The sequence below is a fragment of the Dryas octopetala genome, chromosome 6 (assembly GCF_963921425.1).
Source record: "Dryas octopetala chromosome 6, drDryOcto1.1, whole genome shotgun sequence".
NCBI lineage: Eukaryota > Viridiplantae > Streptophyta > Magnoliopsida > Rosales > Rosaceae > Dryas > Dryas octopetala.
In genome coordinates this window covers 21324431-21341335 of record NC_141371.1, presented here as the reverse complement: position 1 = coordinate 21341335, position 16905 = coordinate 21324431, and the positions used below count along the sequence as shown (strand labels likewise).

The window sequence follows — 16905 nt, the reverse complement described above, 5'->3', positions numbered from 1 at the left end:
CCAAGGAAATTAAGAAAGAAGGAGAAAAAATTGCAACCACAAGCAAAGCCTGTGGCCCCGCGATTGCCAACGCTAAAGTACAAGAACGAGGAATTATATGCATGTATAATTGTACATATTATTTGGCATCATCTGCAGTCTACATTCACAAATTCACTTCTTTTTTCCCCTTTTTTGTTGATAATGTGAGTCAGCTTACTATGGACCAGATGTTATGGATCAGGCTTACCAAATAACTTTGCTAAATGACAGAAAACCCAATCCATTGTGCTTTGTGGATAAATATTGAGTTAATTACACTTACATCTCTTGAGGTTTATCTGTTTTTCACATACACCCCTTGAGATTTCAATAATTACACATACACCCCTTGAGATTTCAAAACTGTTGCATATAACCCTCTATAGTGAGACGAAAATGATGATAAATTATACAAAAATGCATGCTAAGGGGTGAAGTGGCCTAATAAGATTACTCAATGTGTAAGGTCCAACCTCAATACATCTATTTTCTTTTTTGTTTATTTATTTTTTTCTCTTGTAGGGATATGCAATAGTTTTGAAACCTTAGGGGGTGTATGTGTAATTATTGAAACCCCAGGAGTATATGTGAAAAGACGATAAACCTCAGGGGGTGTAAGTGTAATTAACTCATAAATATTAGAAATAAGGCTTAAGTACAAATACATTAATTAATTATAGGGGGTATTTCAAGTTGTCTACGACAAGGAATAAAATTTCAGGTTTCGAGGAAATTTCGATGGAAATTTCGATGGAAATTTCGTAGATTTTTAAATTTCGACAGAAATTAAACGGAAACGATGAAAATTACTATCAAAATACGGAAATTTTGAATGAAACTTTACTATATGTTTATTTAACATACTATCTACTACATTGATAAAAAACATTGAAGAAACCAAATTATATAGTAAGTTTCATGTGATATAAGATGAATATAATGCGCGCTGAAGGTAAATACTATGAAATAAAATTAGTATAATGAATAAATAAAATTAATATATTATTTATACTCTATAATATATACACTAAATTCTATATACTTTATAATCTATACTCTATATTATTTAAGATATCGTATAGAATATTAGGGTTTAGGTCCTTTAGGATATTTTTAATTATTTTTTATATAAAAAAGTATAGAGTTTATTGGTTTAGGGTTTTAAAAACAATTAAACGAAACCCCAAAACGGCCAAACGAAATCTCAAATCATTTTTTTTTTCAATTGCCCAAAAACCTCAAACTAGGATATGGTATATGATATTAGGGTTTAGGCTTTTTAGAGTATTTTAAATTATTTTTTATATAGAAATATATTAGAATTTACAAATTTAGGGTTTAAAAACAACTAAATGAAACTCCAAAAAGGCCAAATAAAAACCTAAACTATTTTATTTTCTTTACAATTGCCCAAAGGCCCCAAACCCCAATCAACCCTAAACCTTTTAATTTTTTTTCTCTTTCTTACTTTTTTTTTTCTTTTTTTCTTCTTCTTTTTCTTTTTTTCTTTTCTTTTTTTCTTTTCTTTTTTTCTTCTTCTTTTTCTTTCCTTCTTTTTCTTTTTTTCCTTTCTTTTTTTTTTTCTTCTTTTTCTTTCCTTCCTTCCCTTTCCTTTCTTTTCCCCCCGAGTCTCCAGCAAAACTTCTTCCACTGTTTTTCTTCTCTCTCTCTCTCTCTCTCTCTCTCTCTCTCTCTCTCTCTCTCTCTTTCTCTCTCTCTCTCTCTCTCTCCAATCCATCACCAACCCACCTCACCCTCACCACTTTCTCCCCCCCGCCACGCCTTCACTGTCGCCCCCCTGCCGCGCCCCCTGCTGCGTTCCCCCCTGCCACGCCCTCGATCTCCCTCGTTCTCCTTCCTGCCGCACCCCCCGACCACCCCCTGCCGCCATCCCTCCTTTCTCCCCCGATCTCCCCCTGCTGCCGCCGGCGAAAACTTCGGCGAAATTTCGAGAATTTGGGCGAAATTTCGCCGAAATTATCCAAAAAATTTAACAAAACTAGGTTTCGATTTCGACCCCTCCTCAAATCGAAAATTTCGGAGAAATTTTGCCGAAATTTTCGAAATTTAAACCCTTGGTCCACGAACAAAAATATATTTCAAATTTATACATTAATTAACAAAAACTTACAATATAACACGTCCGTTAATTTTTATTTCCAAAAAATTATTAAATGACACTCAGGACATAGTTGATGTGGCATTTTCAACGAGATGGACACCAAATTTAGGCCATGTGGCAAAGAAACAATAAAATTATCAAAACTTATAAAAATGAAAAAATAGAAATAAAACTAAAAAACTAAAAAACCAAAAAAATTTGAAATCACCCTGTAATTCCCCACCCACCCACCATCCTCCCACTGTATCATTAAAAATGCAGCATCAGCTATGTCCAGTGTGACATTTAACGTTTTTTTGGACGGAAATCTTGACGGGAGTGCTATATTGTAAGTTTTCATTAGTTAATGTATAAATTTGAAATGTTTTTTTTTGTTCGTGGACCAATTTGAAATACCTCATATAGTTGGTAGATGTATTTGTACTTGAGCTTAGAAATAATTATCCTAGGCTACATACTAGCAAAAAGTAAAATTTTGGTTTTGAGAAAATTTCGATGGAAATTTTCGCATAAATTTCAATTAAAATTTCGATTTCAACAAAATTAGACAAAAACAACGGAAATTTTGAATGAAACTTGACAATATGTTTATTTAACATATTATCTACCCCATTGATAAAAAACATTGAAGAAACCAAATTATATAATAGATTTCATGTGATATAAGATGAATATAATGCGCGTTGGAGACAAATACTGTTAAATAAAATTAGTACAATAAATAAATGAAATTAATATATTCTATATTATCTATGCACTAAACTCTATATACTCTATATATTTTTTAGGATATGGTATAAGATATTAGGATTTAGGCCCTTTAGGGTTTTTTTAATTATTTTTTATATAGAAATGTATTAGGAGTTTAGGATTAAAAATAACTAAATGAAACCCCAAAAGAGCCAAACCAAACCCCAAACCCCTCTTTTTTCTTTCTAATTGCCCAAAAGCCCCAAACCCCAATCAACCCTAAAGCCTTTTTTTTTTTTTTCTTTCCTTCCTGTTTTTTTTTTCTTTCCTTCATTTTCCTCCTTGCTCGTGACTTTTCTTCCTCTTCCCTCTCATTTCTTTCTCTCTCCCAGCCCTAAGCGCAATCTTCTCTCTTCCTCCTCTCCCTCATTCCTCCTTCCTCCTTCCTCCTTCCTCCTTCTCTTCCTCCTCTCCCTCTCCAATCTCTTCTCTCTCCTCCCTCCCCAATCACCCTCTGATCTGCCGCCTCTGGCTACCGCTGGCGACGAGGCCAACTCGCCTCTTCCTCCCCTCTCCATCTGGTCTCTGTTGCTGGGAGTGTTAGACTGTTAGTGAAGATTGGGTTTTGTGACTTTGTGTAAGTCACAGAAAAATTTTGTCAAAATTTCGTCAAATTTCGATGAAATTTGGAGAAATTTTACAAAACACATATGCTCCACAATCGAAATTTCGCAGCCGAAATTTTTACGAAAAATAAGGGATATGTGATAAAATTTCGGGACCCCAAAAAAATGAAAATTTCGGTGAAATTTCATTCCTTGCATACTAGTTATTATTTTTAACCTATAATACCATGATTATTAAAATATAATAATTAGGTTAGTTTATTAATAATCGGGTTTGACTCCAGGTACACCTGGAAATCGGGTCGTGTTTTGCGGATTCGGGTCAAACCCGACACGACCCGTTAGTGGTAATGGGTTTAGATGACACGACATGAAAACATACAAGTGGTAAAAACCCTAAACTGAACATGACCTGAAAATTAATGGGTATAAATGACACAACCGTTTCACTTGCAAAAAAAACCAAAAAAAAAAAAAAAACTAACATATTTTTAAGCAAAAATATAATTATTTTAATAAGATTTTATCAAACAAAAGAAGAAACACGCGTCTAAGCAATACATAGTCAATTTGTTACAGCCCTAAATAAATTCAAATGGTCTTTTTTTTTTTGGCAAGATAGTCTAAGCAATTACTTACATTACATTTACAGCCCCAAATATTTTAAGCAATTACATTACAGCCCCAAATAAATTCAAAATAATATAAGCAATTACAGCCCAATTAAAAAAACAAAATAGTCTAATCAATAGAAATGCTATTAGAGCATTGTCCAGATCTGCTTTCACTTCCAGAATCCTTAAGAGTCAAGTTGAAGACATCCCCAATAAGTTGTTCCATGTCAACACCATGTTCATCTAAACCTAAGTATGAAAAAAACAAAATGTATAAATATTCACATTTCACATTATGATAATAAATAGAAAAATACTAGTACAAAGATATATGGAATTTACCTCTCTTGCCAAAAATCCAATCTCGAGTATATAGCAAAGCATGAACAGTTTCAGGCAATAACGAACTATGATGTTATCTAGTACTCTATCACCAATACTAATTAAAGGCTGATTCAGATGCAACAGTGGAAATATGAATTGTTAACATATCACGAGCTAAATTGGAAAGAATCGAATAGCGAAGTTGCTCTATTTTCCACCAAGAAAGAACATCTAACGCTTGCTTCTATCTAGCCTTTCTTCATCAAAATACTTAGTCAATTCAATTTTGGTACTTGAACCTACATCAACATTGTAACTGATATCAAAATCGTACAAAGGTTTATAAAAAAAAACAAGCAATATCAAATTAACAAGCATATAGGACAATCTCTTAAGCATATACAAGAAGATGCAGCTGCTACTAGAAAATGTAAAAGCTAACAGAAAATGCACACTCTAACAGAAAATGCACAAGCTAACTAAAAATTAACGCACAAGTAGTTACCTCAAAAATGGTCTCCATCTTGTGTGTGACTATATGCCTAATTCCCTGGATGACTTGAATTAAAAAGATGAGACAAATTTCTCATGCGTGTACAAATCAAAAAGAGAAGACAACATGTCACTAACACTCATAAATTCATAAGAGTATTGACCATAAAGCTTGTTGTAAGCCCACTCTACAAAATGCAATTTATACTGAGGATCCAAAATAACTGCAGTTGCAAAAATTATGCTATATTCCAACCAATACTTCTCAAACTTCACATTCATAAAAGTTCTCATCCTGCTCATGAAATCATCTCTATCTTTCATGGCTAATTTGATGTTATGTTGGATTATGAACACTTTAGGGAAGAATAAATTTGATCTGGGGTATTTTGTTCCAGAAAATAGGCAAGTAAGTTCATAAAAATACCCCAAAAACTTTGAAATCTTCCCTATTTTATCTCACTCTTCTGGAGAAGGACAAAAATGGAAGCTTGAATCACTTAACCCTAAATTCATAAAAGCACGACGATAAAAAAGTGCATTGTCCAGCATGGTATAATTTGAGTTCCACCTAGTTGGCACATCTTGTCTTAACCCTTTCTTACTACTCGATAACTCTATTTGTGCAACACAATCATAGAAATTTTTTTTCCTACCCGATGAACCTCTTATGTATTTGATGCACTTACTGTAACAACCCGACCCAAATTTCACTAGAAATTTGAACTTTAATTGTCATTTAACTTTGGTTTTACAAGGTTTTAAAGAAATTTGAACTCTGACACCTCGGGAAAAATTTTTTTTCTAGAAATTAAAAAAAAAGAGAAAAAAATAAAATAAAATATTTTTGTTTGGTATCTCATTTTGTTTTTGCCACAATGAATTTATTTGAAATTACCTATTATTGTTTTATTTTATAAATGTGTTATTTTAAAGATTTAACCCAAATTTTTTTTTACTCAAATATTTATTGGCATCTTAACTTGGGTTTTGGTCTTGTTGGAAGGTCTCGAATTCATGAACGCATAGGCACGAACAGTTTGTTAATCGGAGTTGAGGTTTGAGTTTTACGGATGATTAAAGTGTAAGGGCAAATTTGTCTTTTCGCACCCTAAGGATTTTTCTAGAAGGGCCTAAATCAAAATTTTTTTTTCCTGGTTTTCTCTCACTCACTCACGCACAGACCCAAACCCCCAGCCTTTCTCTTTCGAGAGCGGCTATTCTGACCACCCTATTGTGCTTAGTTGACCACCCTAAATTTAATTTAGTAAAAGACATATATACCCTATAGCAAATTGACCATAAAGGACATCTAATATTTGGGATAAATTTTTTCTCTCAACACCCCTTACCATCTTCAACCACCAACTGAGGAGCACCATCATCTTCACCACCATCTTCAACCTTCATCTTCCACCTTCCACCACCACCATCATCAACCTTCCACCCTAGATATAGATTGTTGTTTTAAACAATCCCACCCGCTGGCTCCACCCACGTATACCACCATCATCAAACAACACTCCACTATCTTCTACCACCACCACCATCTTCAACCAAACCCTAAACATAGATTGTTTTTGTAAACAAATTCATTGTATCCAAATCACCTACTTTTGACAAATGGACAATCAGAACGACAATTTGGAGTCATCAAATGAAGTAAGTTTGAGTTTTTTTTTTAGTTTTTATGAATTTTTTCGCGGCTGAAAAACTGTGAGTTCGCGTTTTTATTCGGTACACCAGTACCGAAATATACATTATATTTCGGTGGATGGTCACCGAATAAATGTGCATATTTAGGTAGGTATCCACCGTTTATAAATGTAATGTCAATTTTTTACACATTTGTTCGGTCAATGCCCGTCGAAAAATGGCAATATATTCGGTGGTTTGTCACCGAAGTTTATACCACCGTTCGGCAGATAGCCACCGAATGAAAAACGTATAGTCGAACTTGCAAAAGACCAAGGCAAAGAGTCGAATTCAAAGCAGCAAAACCTTTTTGCTTTAATGGGATCCCCTGATTTAGGGAAATAGGTTTTAAATGGACTAGTTATGGCATTGATTGCATCCTCAAATATGGTTCCCTGGATATTTTTATAAAACCAATCAAAAAATGGAACCATCTTCTGTTCAGTTTTCAGTTTTAAGTTTCCTAGTTTGAAGTGTGTTTAAGTATTTGTACCGAAGCAAGTGAGTGAGTGGTTGCTGTATTCACCACTACTAAGTTTATTCTGTAAGTACTATGCTTAATGAAATATTAGCATATGTTTGTATCTTTCAATTTCTGTTGATTTGTTTGTTCATTCCTGTTTGCTCTTCTCGCGTCAGCTTGGAACATAATGGTCTTACCTTCCTCATGCAGATCTCTAGCCCCTGGACACAAAGTTGTCATTGCTTTGTAGTATATCCTGTATACTACCGCCATATTCTGGGAGCCTGGGATCATGTCAAATCCCTGCGACCTGATGTTCAATGTAAGTGCTTTTAACACTCCTTTATCTGCGAGAGCCATTGAGAAATTGGGAAAACAGTTAAAAAAATATTGGTCCTTCACTTAATGAAGATTCCACAACTTCTAGTAAAGAATCTGAGAATCTATTGTGCCTACAATCTCGTACACAAACTAAAACAGAAGTGTTTAAGCCCATCCTTACCAAGGGCTTAACAGCTACCTGAACAACCCCTATATGTAGGTAGTTGTATTTTTTACTGACATGCTGGTTTAGCATGCTTGGAGTGAACAACTAGATGTTATCATCCTGGTTGGAGATGGATACTGTGCGTTCACAGGTCTTGATGACGTAATCACTTCTCCATTCGAACGTCCCTTTATGGTAGATCTCCTTCGTTGGGAATGCTGGGATACTCCAGTTCTGTAACTGCTTTTCATAGTCTCCGATGACCACTTCTTCTGTATTATTCAACCTCATAGATCTTGAACTATCAGATCTGTGTGACAATGATCTCAAAAGCCTGGCCATTATTTAAGAACTTGTAAATCCTACCCCAAGGTTTCTGTGGTTCCCAAACGGCACACTCAGCCTAAGACCAACTACCTTCCCGTAGGCTATTCACTCACCCTTAAGAAAAACTTGGCTCTGATACCAATTGTAACCCAGGACAAATAGAACAAATAGAACAAAACCAGTGGAAGTCGAACTTGCAAAAGACCAAGGCAAAGAGTCGAATTCAAAGCAGCAAAACCTTTTGTAAATCCAAAACTTTAACAAAGGATTAATCTTTTTTGAACTTTAAAACTGGCAAGGTTAAAACATAAAGAATGAACAAACAAATCAACAGAAATTGAAAGATACAAACATATGCTAATATTTCATTAAGCATAGTACTTACAGAATAAACTTAGTAGTGGTGAATACAACAACCACTCACTCACTTGCTTCGGTACAAATACTTAAACACACTTCAAACGAGGAAACTGAAAACTGAAAACTGAAAACTGAACTTGCACCTATCCGAGCCTGCCTCCCAATGAAGGGGGAAAGACATCTTAAATAGAACATAAGGCTATACTGTAGCCATGTGAACAAACAGAAAGGCCTAAACAAGTGGCCGACAGAAATAAAGTAGATTCCCTTGGACGTAGCGGATCATTATTAGAGTGCATTATTGCTTTTAGCAACATGACAAGCTTTCTTTTAGCTTTCTAACAAGTGGCTGACAAAAGGAGATTCTTCACGTGGAACCTTTAATAATGCAATCTTGCTTTTAGCAAACGGACGAAAGGGGAAAGCTGGACAGCATCTTTAGCTGAGTGGGGAAAAGATATTGAAGCGTTCCACATCATCATCATTAGGCTCAGTTGAATGAGGATCTGAATCAAAAACCTCTTCTAAGGCCTTCTTGAGGACTTCTTTTGGAACAGATTTATTTTCCTCCATGAGCTTGGCAATCTGGCCTTTTAGGCAAGAAGGAGGTGAACCAGGTGGAGAAACCCTAGAAGAGAATCCAGGGACAACTTCTCTGACTAACTTCACTTTAAAAATTAGAGGAAGAATATGGTTATAATTGTAATTGTCCCACCATTTAGTGCAGATAGACCTCCTGAGATTTGGGATGTAAATACCTTTGTCTTCATCTTCGGGAGAGAAACAGTAGTCCCATTTGAGAATCCAGCAAAGGTTGTGGAGGGCATAGAACCACATTCCAATGTCCCATGGTGAGACGTCATTTGTGTTAGCCAAACCGAAAAGTCTAAGGCTCTCGAAAACGGCAGGAGGCAAAATGTCAGAACCAGGGCCCCATACTGCGAACCATCCCTTGAACCAGTTAGGGATAGACTTTTTAGCCTTCAGTTGGAACTGGAAGAACCAGGAATGAGAAAATAACTCATTTTGAAAGAATAGAGTTATTTCCCAAGCCTTCTTGTAGTCGAAAAAATCAAACCAGGCAGGGGATAGTCCTTCGAATCTGGCAAATTTCCTTTTAGAAAATTGGGATGATCCCCACTCTTTAGCAGAGATAATGTCTATGATAAACATCTGAGAGTAACCAATTACCCCTCTTGAGCGATAATTATGGGTAATTCTGACGGAACCAGTTTCAATTAGTAAAGATTCAAACCACTGCTGATTTTTTGATCCTAGTTTAGGATCGCAGTGATTATTAAGGTAGCTTTTAGCTACTGCTCTTGGCTCTTTAGCCAATTCATAATCTTCTATTACTGATACTCCAACCTCTAGGGTTGGGTAATATGGAGTCCTTTTAGGACCCTCTCCCAGAGGTTGTTTAAGCTTCTGGGTGTGCTCTTGGGCATCTTCTAGGTGCCTTTGAGACACCTTTTGGGGACTCTTCCCCATGTAATGATTTCTCCTCATCTGGCTTCGCCTCATCTTCCTTGCCCTGCAAAAACTCACGTGTTAAGAAATCAGGGAGAGAGTTGTTTTCCCCTTTAATATACTCGATTTGAAAATCAAAGGCTGAAAGAATAGCTTGCCATCTGGCAAAAATTTGTTTTGAAGCCAAATTTTTAACATCTTTTTTTAAAACATCTTTGGCTGCTTTGCAATCGACTCTAATAAGAAATTCCCATTCGGACACTACGAATGGAATGTAATGCCCTTTGGGTTAAAAAATGCATGTGGAGTGCATAACCATGTAGTTTCAGAATATATTGAAGGGCATTCATTCGCAGGCAGATTAACTGAAGAAGAGAATTCATTGTTAGTGGCTTTGTCCAAGACTTTGGTGAAACCGAAAGATATATTGAAGACCATAAAAAGTAAGAATCCACAGAATACATCAATAATCAAGACAGTATACAATGCCAGGCAAAAACATAGGGTCATCGAGAGGGCCGGTAGATCAGAGATGCAAGTATTGCTAACTAAGCTGAGAGAACATAATTATGTTGAGTGGCATAGAAGTTCTGGTGATGTTGTGATTGACCTGTTTTGGACTCATCCTGAGAGTGTTGATATATTACGTGCATTTCCGCATGTACTGATAATGGATTGCACTTATAAGACTAATAGGTACCGTTGGCCACTTTTTGAGATTGTGGGTGTGACTTCCACTAGCATGACATTCTCTGTTGCATTCGCTTATATATGTTCTGAGAAGGAGGATAATTATACATGGGCTTTGGGTAGAGTACGGTCTTTATTGAATGATGACTGTCTTCCTAACGTGATTGTCACGGATCGGGAACTAGCACTCATGTCTGCAATCCCTAAAGTGTTTCCTAGTGCCAGACATTTATTGTGTAGATGGCCCATTAGCAAAAATGTGTTGAAAAATTGCAGGAAGTTGTTTGGTACGGTTGACCATTGGGAGAAGTTTAATGGTGCCTAGAATTGTTTGGTTGGATCGGAGAGCGAGGATGAGTATGTGAGTCGTTTGTGTGACATGGAAACCAACTTTTGTTCATACGCCGGAGCTATTGAGTACATTAACGATAGTTGATTGATACCTTATAAGGAGAGGTTTGTGGCTGCATGGACAGATGCTTGTATGCACCTTGATAACACCACTTCGAACAGGTAGTCTATTATTGTTATCATTAACTTGTTATATGCTTAGACACACATACTAACTTCTTGTTACGAACAGAGCTGAAAGTGCACATTCAAGGTTAAAGAAGGAACTTGGCACTAGTCAGCTTAGTTTTGAGTTATCATGGCAGCATATTCATACATTGATAGAGTTGCAGCATACACACATTAAGGCATCATTTGAGAAAAACTGTTGTTTTATCCAGCATAGTGTCAGGAAACATGAGGAGATGAAGGAATTGTTAGGCTATGTATCAGATACAGCATTGAATATAATTGGTTGTGAGATAAGGAGGTACCTTCACTAACTAACCTTCATTCTACACATTAAACACTTATTTAGTTCGTACCAATAATTTATTCACTTCTTTCATATTGTACAGGGCTGAATGGATTGGAGGTGCCTTACCATATGATTGCACCATTCGTCGGACACACGAGTTGCCATGTGCACATGAGATTTTGTCGTATAGACGACGTAACTGACCTATTCCACTTGACTCCCTTCATCCTTATTGGAGAAAGTTGGATTACAATAGGGAACCGGAGGTCACAAAACTCTCAGATCCTCCAGTTAATGCCACAGTAGATAGACTAATAAAATGGATGGAAGAGCAAGATGCAGACACCCAGAAGCACATAAGTTTGAAGTTAGAAGAGCTCATGAATCCAAGTTCCACTACTCTGAGAGAACCACAAGTGAAGACCAAGACTAGGGGCCGCCCAAGTAAAGCTGAAACCTCTACTAGGCGTTTGCCATCCGCATTTGAGTACGTACTTTCCGGTTGTGACAGTCATTCACCCTCACCGTCCATTGGCAATGTTGGCTGTAGCTCGCCAAAAAAGAAACTAAAAAAATAGGCCAACAAAGTGAAGACGAGTTCGCTCATTCCATTTGCTCAGCCACATCGGTATATAGACCAGTTTCAACCCATCATGAGACCGTACATTTCTGGTGTAACCGACGTCTTACCAGATGGTAATTGTGGATATAGAGTTGTAGCTGCAGCTATGGGCTTTGGAGTGGATGTTTGGCGAAAGGTACGCACAGACTTATCAAGGACACTGCTACATACACCGACTTTGTTTGAGTCAGTTTTCCATGTGCGTGAGCGAGTTATGGAGTTTCAGAGGGTACTTGATTATTTTGATGACACCCCTGCACCCAGAGATCATTGGATGACCATGACCGAGATGGGATATATTATCGCCACATGTTATGCTGTAACCGTGATCCATTTATGTAGATCGTTATGCCTTACGTGTCTCCCACTATATGCACACTCAGAAGCACATCAGGACGTTGAGCTCCGTGAGATTTGCATTGGTTTTGTCAACGGTGATCATTTTGTACAGGTACGGCTATAGATTGTGTAATTGTAAATTTATAGTAGAAAAATTGTCATTACTAAGTTATTCATTTAATTAATATGCGTAGGTACACTTGTCCCCTGGCCATCCTATGCCACCTATTTCAGATGATTGGCATAAACATGCCGACGCATATGCCGCACGTGGTTGGTACATTGGATATCAAAATCGCCTTGAGGAGTTCAAGCGAATTAATGGTGACGTGCCTACGCCGGAAATTATGTCTCTTGATAATGATTGAATTTCAACTTAATTAAACCTAGTGATTTGTTTTTAACCTTTATGGCGTACGTACCATGTATGTGGGATGATATTAACCTTTATTAGATCTTGACTCATGCATAATATTATCATAATATGTGGTTATGACGTTTTTGTCCCTTTCAATCATAATATGTGGTGCTCCAATATTTATTCGGATTGTTTTTATGCAATTTCAAAGTCACTAAATTAAGATGCTCCAATTTTAGCCAAAATAAAAAACATAAGGTCCTAATTACAAATAACCCTCATAATTAGTCATTAACTTTTGGCCCTTGTGTTCATTATAGTACATGCTACCTACGAGTTATCATGCCACCATTTTCTTACATTTACCTAAAATCAACTTGTCCATAATCCATGTCTGTCAACCAATTATAATTCATGTCCATAAAATGACAGCCATATCAAAAAAACTTATGAACATGAAAGCGGGTGATCACTGCCAAGTGCGGCGCTGGTATGTCATTGTGTTGCTCAAGTGTGTGCCCTCCAAGATATGTTGTAGACTGTCAATCGCCCTGTAAAGGTGAGAGGGACGCCTTGTGGCCTCATCCTCGCCCAATGCCACAATAGGGCGAGTGATATGCAACATACGGTCAACACAGTTCTATAAGTAACAAAATCATATATAAGCAACAATTTATATACCATGCCAAAATATAAGCCGATTTGAACCTAAATAAACAATTTTCGCCACCAATTTCAAAATTTAAGCCTTTGGATCCATACCCTGCCAAATTCTGGTGCCACGGTCCTGTGGGGGTCAAATGCAGTCCTAAGTGCCGGATTTTGGATGTACAGATGAGATACATAATAGAACCACTGGAGGTAGCCGTCAACGGTGTCGGATGGAGCCTTCACTGCTACACTGCGACTATCTTCAGACAATAAGTGGTCCGGCCACCTCTCCCACGTACTATCAAAGTACTCGTAAAAGGGATTGTACGATTGCGCATAAGCACCTCGTCCACCACGCTGAGGAGCACGTGGTGCAGGGGGGATCGTTTGTACCCGTCCAAATTGCCTCAAGACTCTCTCGGGATAATAGGGCTCCACAATGTCGAAACACTTGATCAATCCTGTGTAGAATGCCACATCTAGTAATGGATGTTGTTGTTTACTGGATTTGTAGGGTTCCCATATAACCTGAAGAAAGAAAAAAAACAAAAAAAAGTTAGTATCAAATAATTCATCCAAGAGCAACAAATGCAAAATTAAGTCTAATTTTTCATTATCACTATAAATATATACCTCATCCGCCTTCAAATCGTCAAGTCGTTGTCTCAGTTTCTGCACATCTTCACTAGTTGTCCCGGTATCCCTCCTCGGAGTCCATCGGAGCGCACGGGGGCTACTCTCTAAGTAATTAATGTCATAGCCCGGACAAACAATATGGTGCATATGCTCATACACCCATGCCTCCAACAAGGTCATATATCCACACATTTGCTTAACCTTAGACCTAGAAGCAACACCTAATTGCCGATACAGGAAAGATAAGGCCCCTGCACCCCATGCATAATGGCTAGTGGTGTCGAGATTAGTAAGTAATCTTATAAACTGGACTTGTACCCTTGTGCCAGTCTTATCGGCAAAAATGGTACATTGACAGGACCGCCCCCGGATTCCACCCTGAAACCCGAAGAGGTCCTGCGGGAATCCAAATTCAAGGAAAATCCTACCGAAAATTCGGCAGAACCTCCCCTGAAAGTGGACTAACCCAGAAATTTTAAACCTGTTAAAAACACTTCTAAACAGCAACCACCTCTACCACAACCAAATAGGGTCTCAGACCCAACAATTTCACAGAGAAACCAACTTAAAATTTTTAGAGTGGTTATCAGAGCTCCTATCCTATTACAAGGAAATTTTATATAATAAAGTGTCGCCTACAGAGTCCGACTAGGGAAATGGACGCGAATGCCTCGACGTTATTGGCTCGACCTCCACCAAAGCCACTACCTGGGGGGACAATTTAAGACAAAACAAAACAAACTGTGAGACAGGCTCAGTGAGTGGACACTTAAATGGGAATGAAATCAAGTCTAAATATTTTTAACTCTAAAACCTCACGTCGCTCTTTGAACACCCCCAGTTTTAAAATCATTTTCGCTCTAAGAGTATTGTAAAACTAAACCAAAGCACCAACTCTTTATCGAATAAAACTTCAAACATTAAAAGTTCTGAGTAGTTTATAAATTTAAAATAAAATATCGAAATAAAACTGTATAATACATTTGTAATAAAATAATTTAAACTGAAAACTTCTTTCTCAAACCACTCTCAATATACAAAAAAAATTTATAAAACTGTTCAACTGAAACCGTCATACTTAAAAACCTTTTTTTTTTTCTGCCATAAACTCATCACTTAAAATACTTAACAGTCGAAAACACACACCAGTCAGTTACCCGGAGAATCTGTCATACATGCGCAGAGCCGAGAATCTGTCATACACATGCAGAGCCTAAAAATCTGTCGTACGTGCACGCAGAGCGGCCCCCAAAGGGCGAAACATCCCGACACACGGCCCAAAGCCTATATGTGCATCGTGATGGGTCCCAAAGACCTATTAAATCTGATAACCTGGAGGGTACTGCAAAGGTGGTTTGAAAACCATTTTTCCATAAACCAAATACATCCTTTTTTCCACCAAAAATAAATATCAAGGTACTTTTTCAAAAAGAAACTTAAAATCCATAAGCCAACATACGAAATCCGAATTAAATTCAATATACATAAATCAAACTAATACTTTTCGACAAATTTGAAATATTAAATGAACCTTGTATATAAAATGAGAAACTAAATTCTTTTTCCAAAACCCAACAACTCACTAAAATCAACATGTAAATATATGTTTTAAAAACTTTCTTATAAAGCATTTGAAATCCGAAATCTAACATTTTTATCAAATCCCAAATCAAATTCAATTAGCCAAGGTAAAAATGCAAATTTCATAAATCATTTTAAGGAAGTAATGTCCACTCACAGTGAGAAAATTCTAACTTCGATCCTCCGCCGGATCGTCACGAACCCCAGTCGTCTCACCTAAAGAATAAACCATAAATTTCAATTAGTCTTGACTCGATAATAATTAAAGTGTGTACAAGAATTATTGAACCTAATTGCCACGCCCATTTATCAATTAACCCGAGGATTTATTTACTTAATGCACAATAACCCCGTAAGCACTACTTCCTTCTTCGAATCTCCTTGGCTCAATCCACCCTCAACCACAACACCAAAACACATCATAAACTAAGGAAAATCAGCGGAAGGTCTTACCTTGATCGGAAAATTCTTCCTAAGATGAATTTTGTATCGGCAAGGTCACAAATTTATGTCCAATACTTCTCGGCTTCTCCAACAACTCCGGACCTTAATGAGAAAACCCCATTTAAATCCTCGAAAATTGGTGGTGAAAACTGGCCGGAAATTGGAGGATGAGGCCGGCGGTTTCGAGGTGGTTCTTGAGTCGTTTCCGACCCGTGGGAGCTGCTCGGTGCAGGAGGAGGGCCAGGCTAAGTCGGTCGGCCAAAGGAAGGGTCGCCGGAGGTCTCAGGTGGTCGGAATGGCCGGCGACGTGAACGGAAATGGTGACTAGGTGCAGAGGTTGAGTGCACACAGAGGAAAAGGGAGAGAGAGAGACTAGGCTCGGGGGGGGGGGGGGCTGGTCGGCACTGGGGGGTGCGATGGGTGGCCGGTGATGGTGGCTGACGGTCGCTGGTGGTGGCTGGTGGTGGCTGATGATCGCTGGTGGGGGCTGGTGACGCGCGCAGGGGAGGGTGCGGTGAGGGAAGAAGATGAAGAGAAAGGGAGAGAGAGTTCTAGAGAAAGAGAATAAGGAGAGAGAGAGAGATGGCTGATTTTAAATGGTGGTATTTGGGCTTGAAATTACCCAATTGCCCCTTTCTAGAAAATTCTCCACCCTTCTACTAAAATTCTCAAATTGAACACTGTTTTTGTCTACGCGTTTGGAAACTAGAGTTCTAATTCACCGTCTCGAACTTAAAGGCTACAAATTTTGAATTTAAAACTCCCCTCTAAATGCTAGAATTCCCTTCCAAAAATTTGATAAGGTCCGTCCAAAAGATATATATATATATATATATTTTTTTTTTTAAAGAATCAAGACTTGGGTTCGGGTCGTTACAACCTCCCCCCGTTTAGAAAATTTCGTCCTCGAAATTTGTACCTGTCATGCGAAGAGTTGTGGATATTGAGCTCTCATTTGTTCCTCCGGTTCCCACGTCGCCTCTTCCACTGTGTGATTTCTCCATAGAACTTTAACCAGAGGAATGGTCTTAGTACGAAGGACCTGTTCTCTACGGTCCAAAATTTCAACAGGTTGCTCCTCATAT

The 16905-nt window shown here is 37.7% G+C and overlaps 2 protein-coding genes across 2 annotated transcripts; both read left to right on the top strand.

The window, feature by feature from the left end:
* Positions 1-9968: 9968 nt before the first annotated feature.
* On the top strand, positions 9969-10706 carry LOC147283226 (protein FAR1-RELATED SEQUENCE 5-like). Its single transcript, XM_086248386.1, has one exon. The coding sequence runs from the start codon at positions 9969-9971 to the stop codon at positions 10704-10706; it is 738 nt and encodes a 245-aa protein (XP_086104512.1).
* Positions 10707-11842: 1136 nt separating this feature from the next.
* On the top strand, positions 11843-12518 carry LOC147283225 (uncharacterized). The gene is made up of 2 exons (XM_086248385.1): positions 11843-12262; positions 12345-12518. The coding sequence occupies exons 1-2, from the start codon at positions 11843-11845 to the stop codon at positions 12516-12518; spliced, it is 594 nt and encodes a 197-aa protein (XP_086104511.1).
* The last annotated feature ends 4387 nt before the right edge of the window (positions 12519-16905 follow it).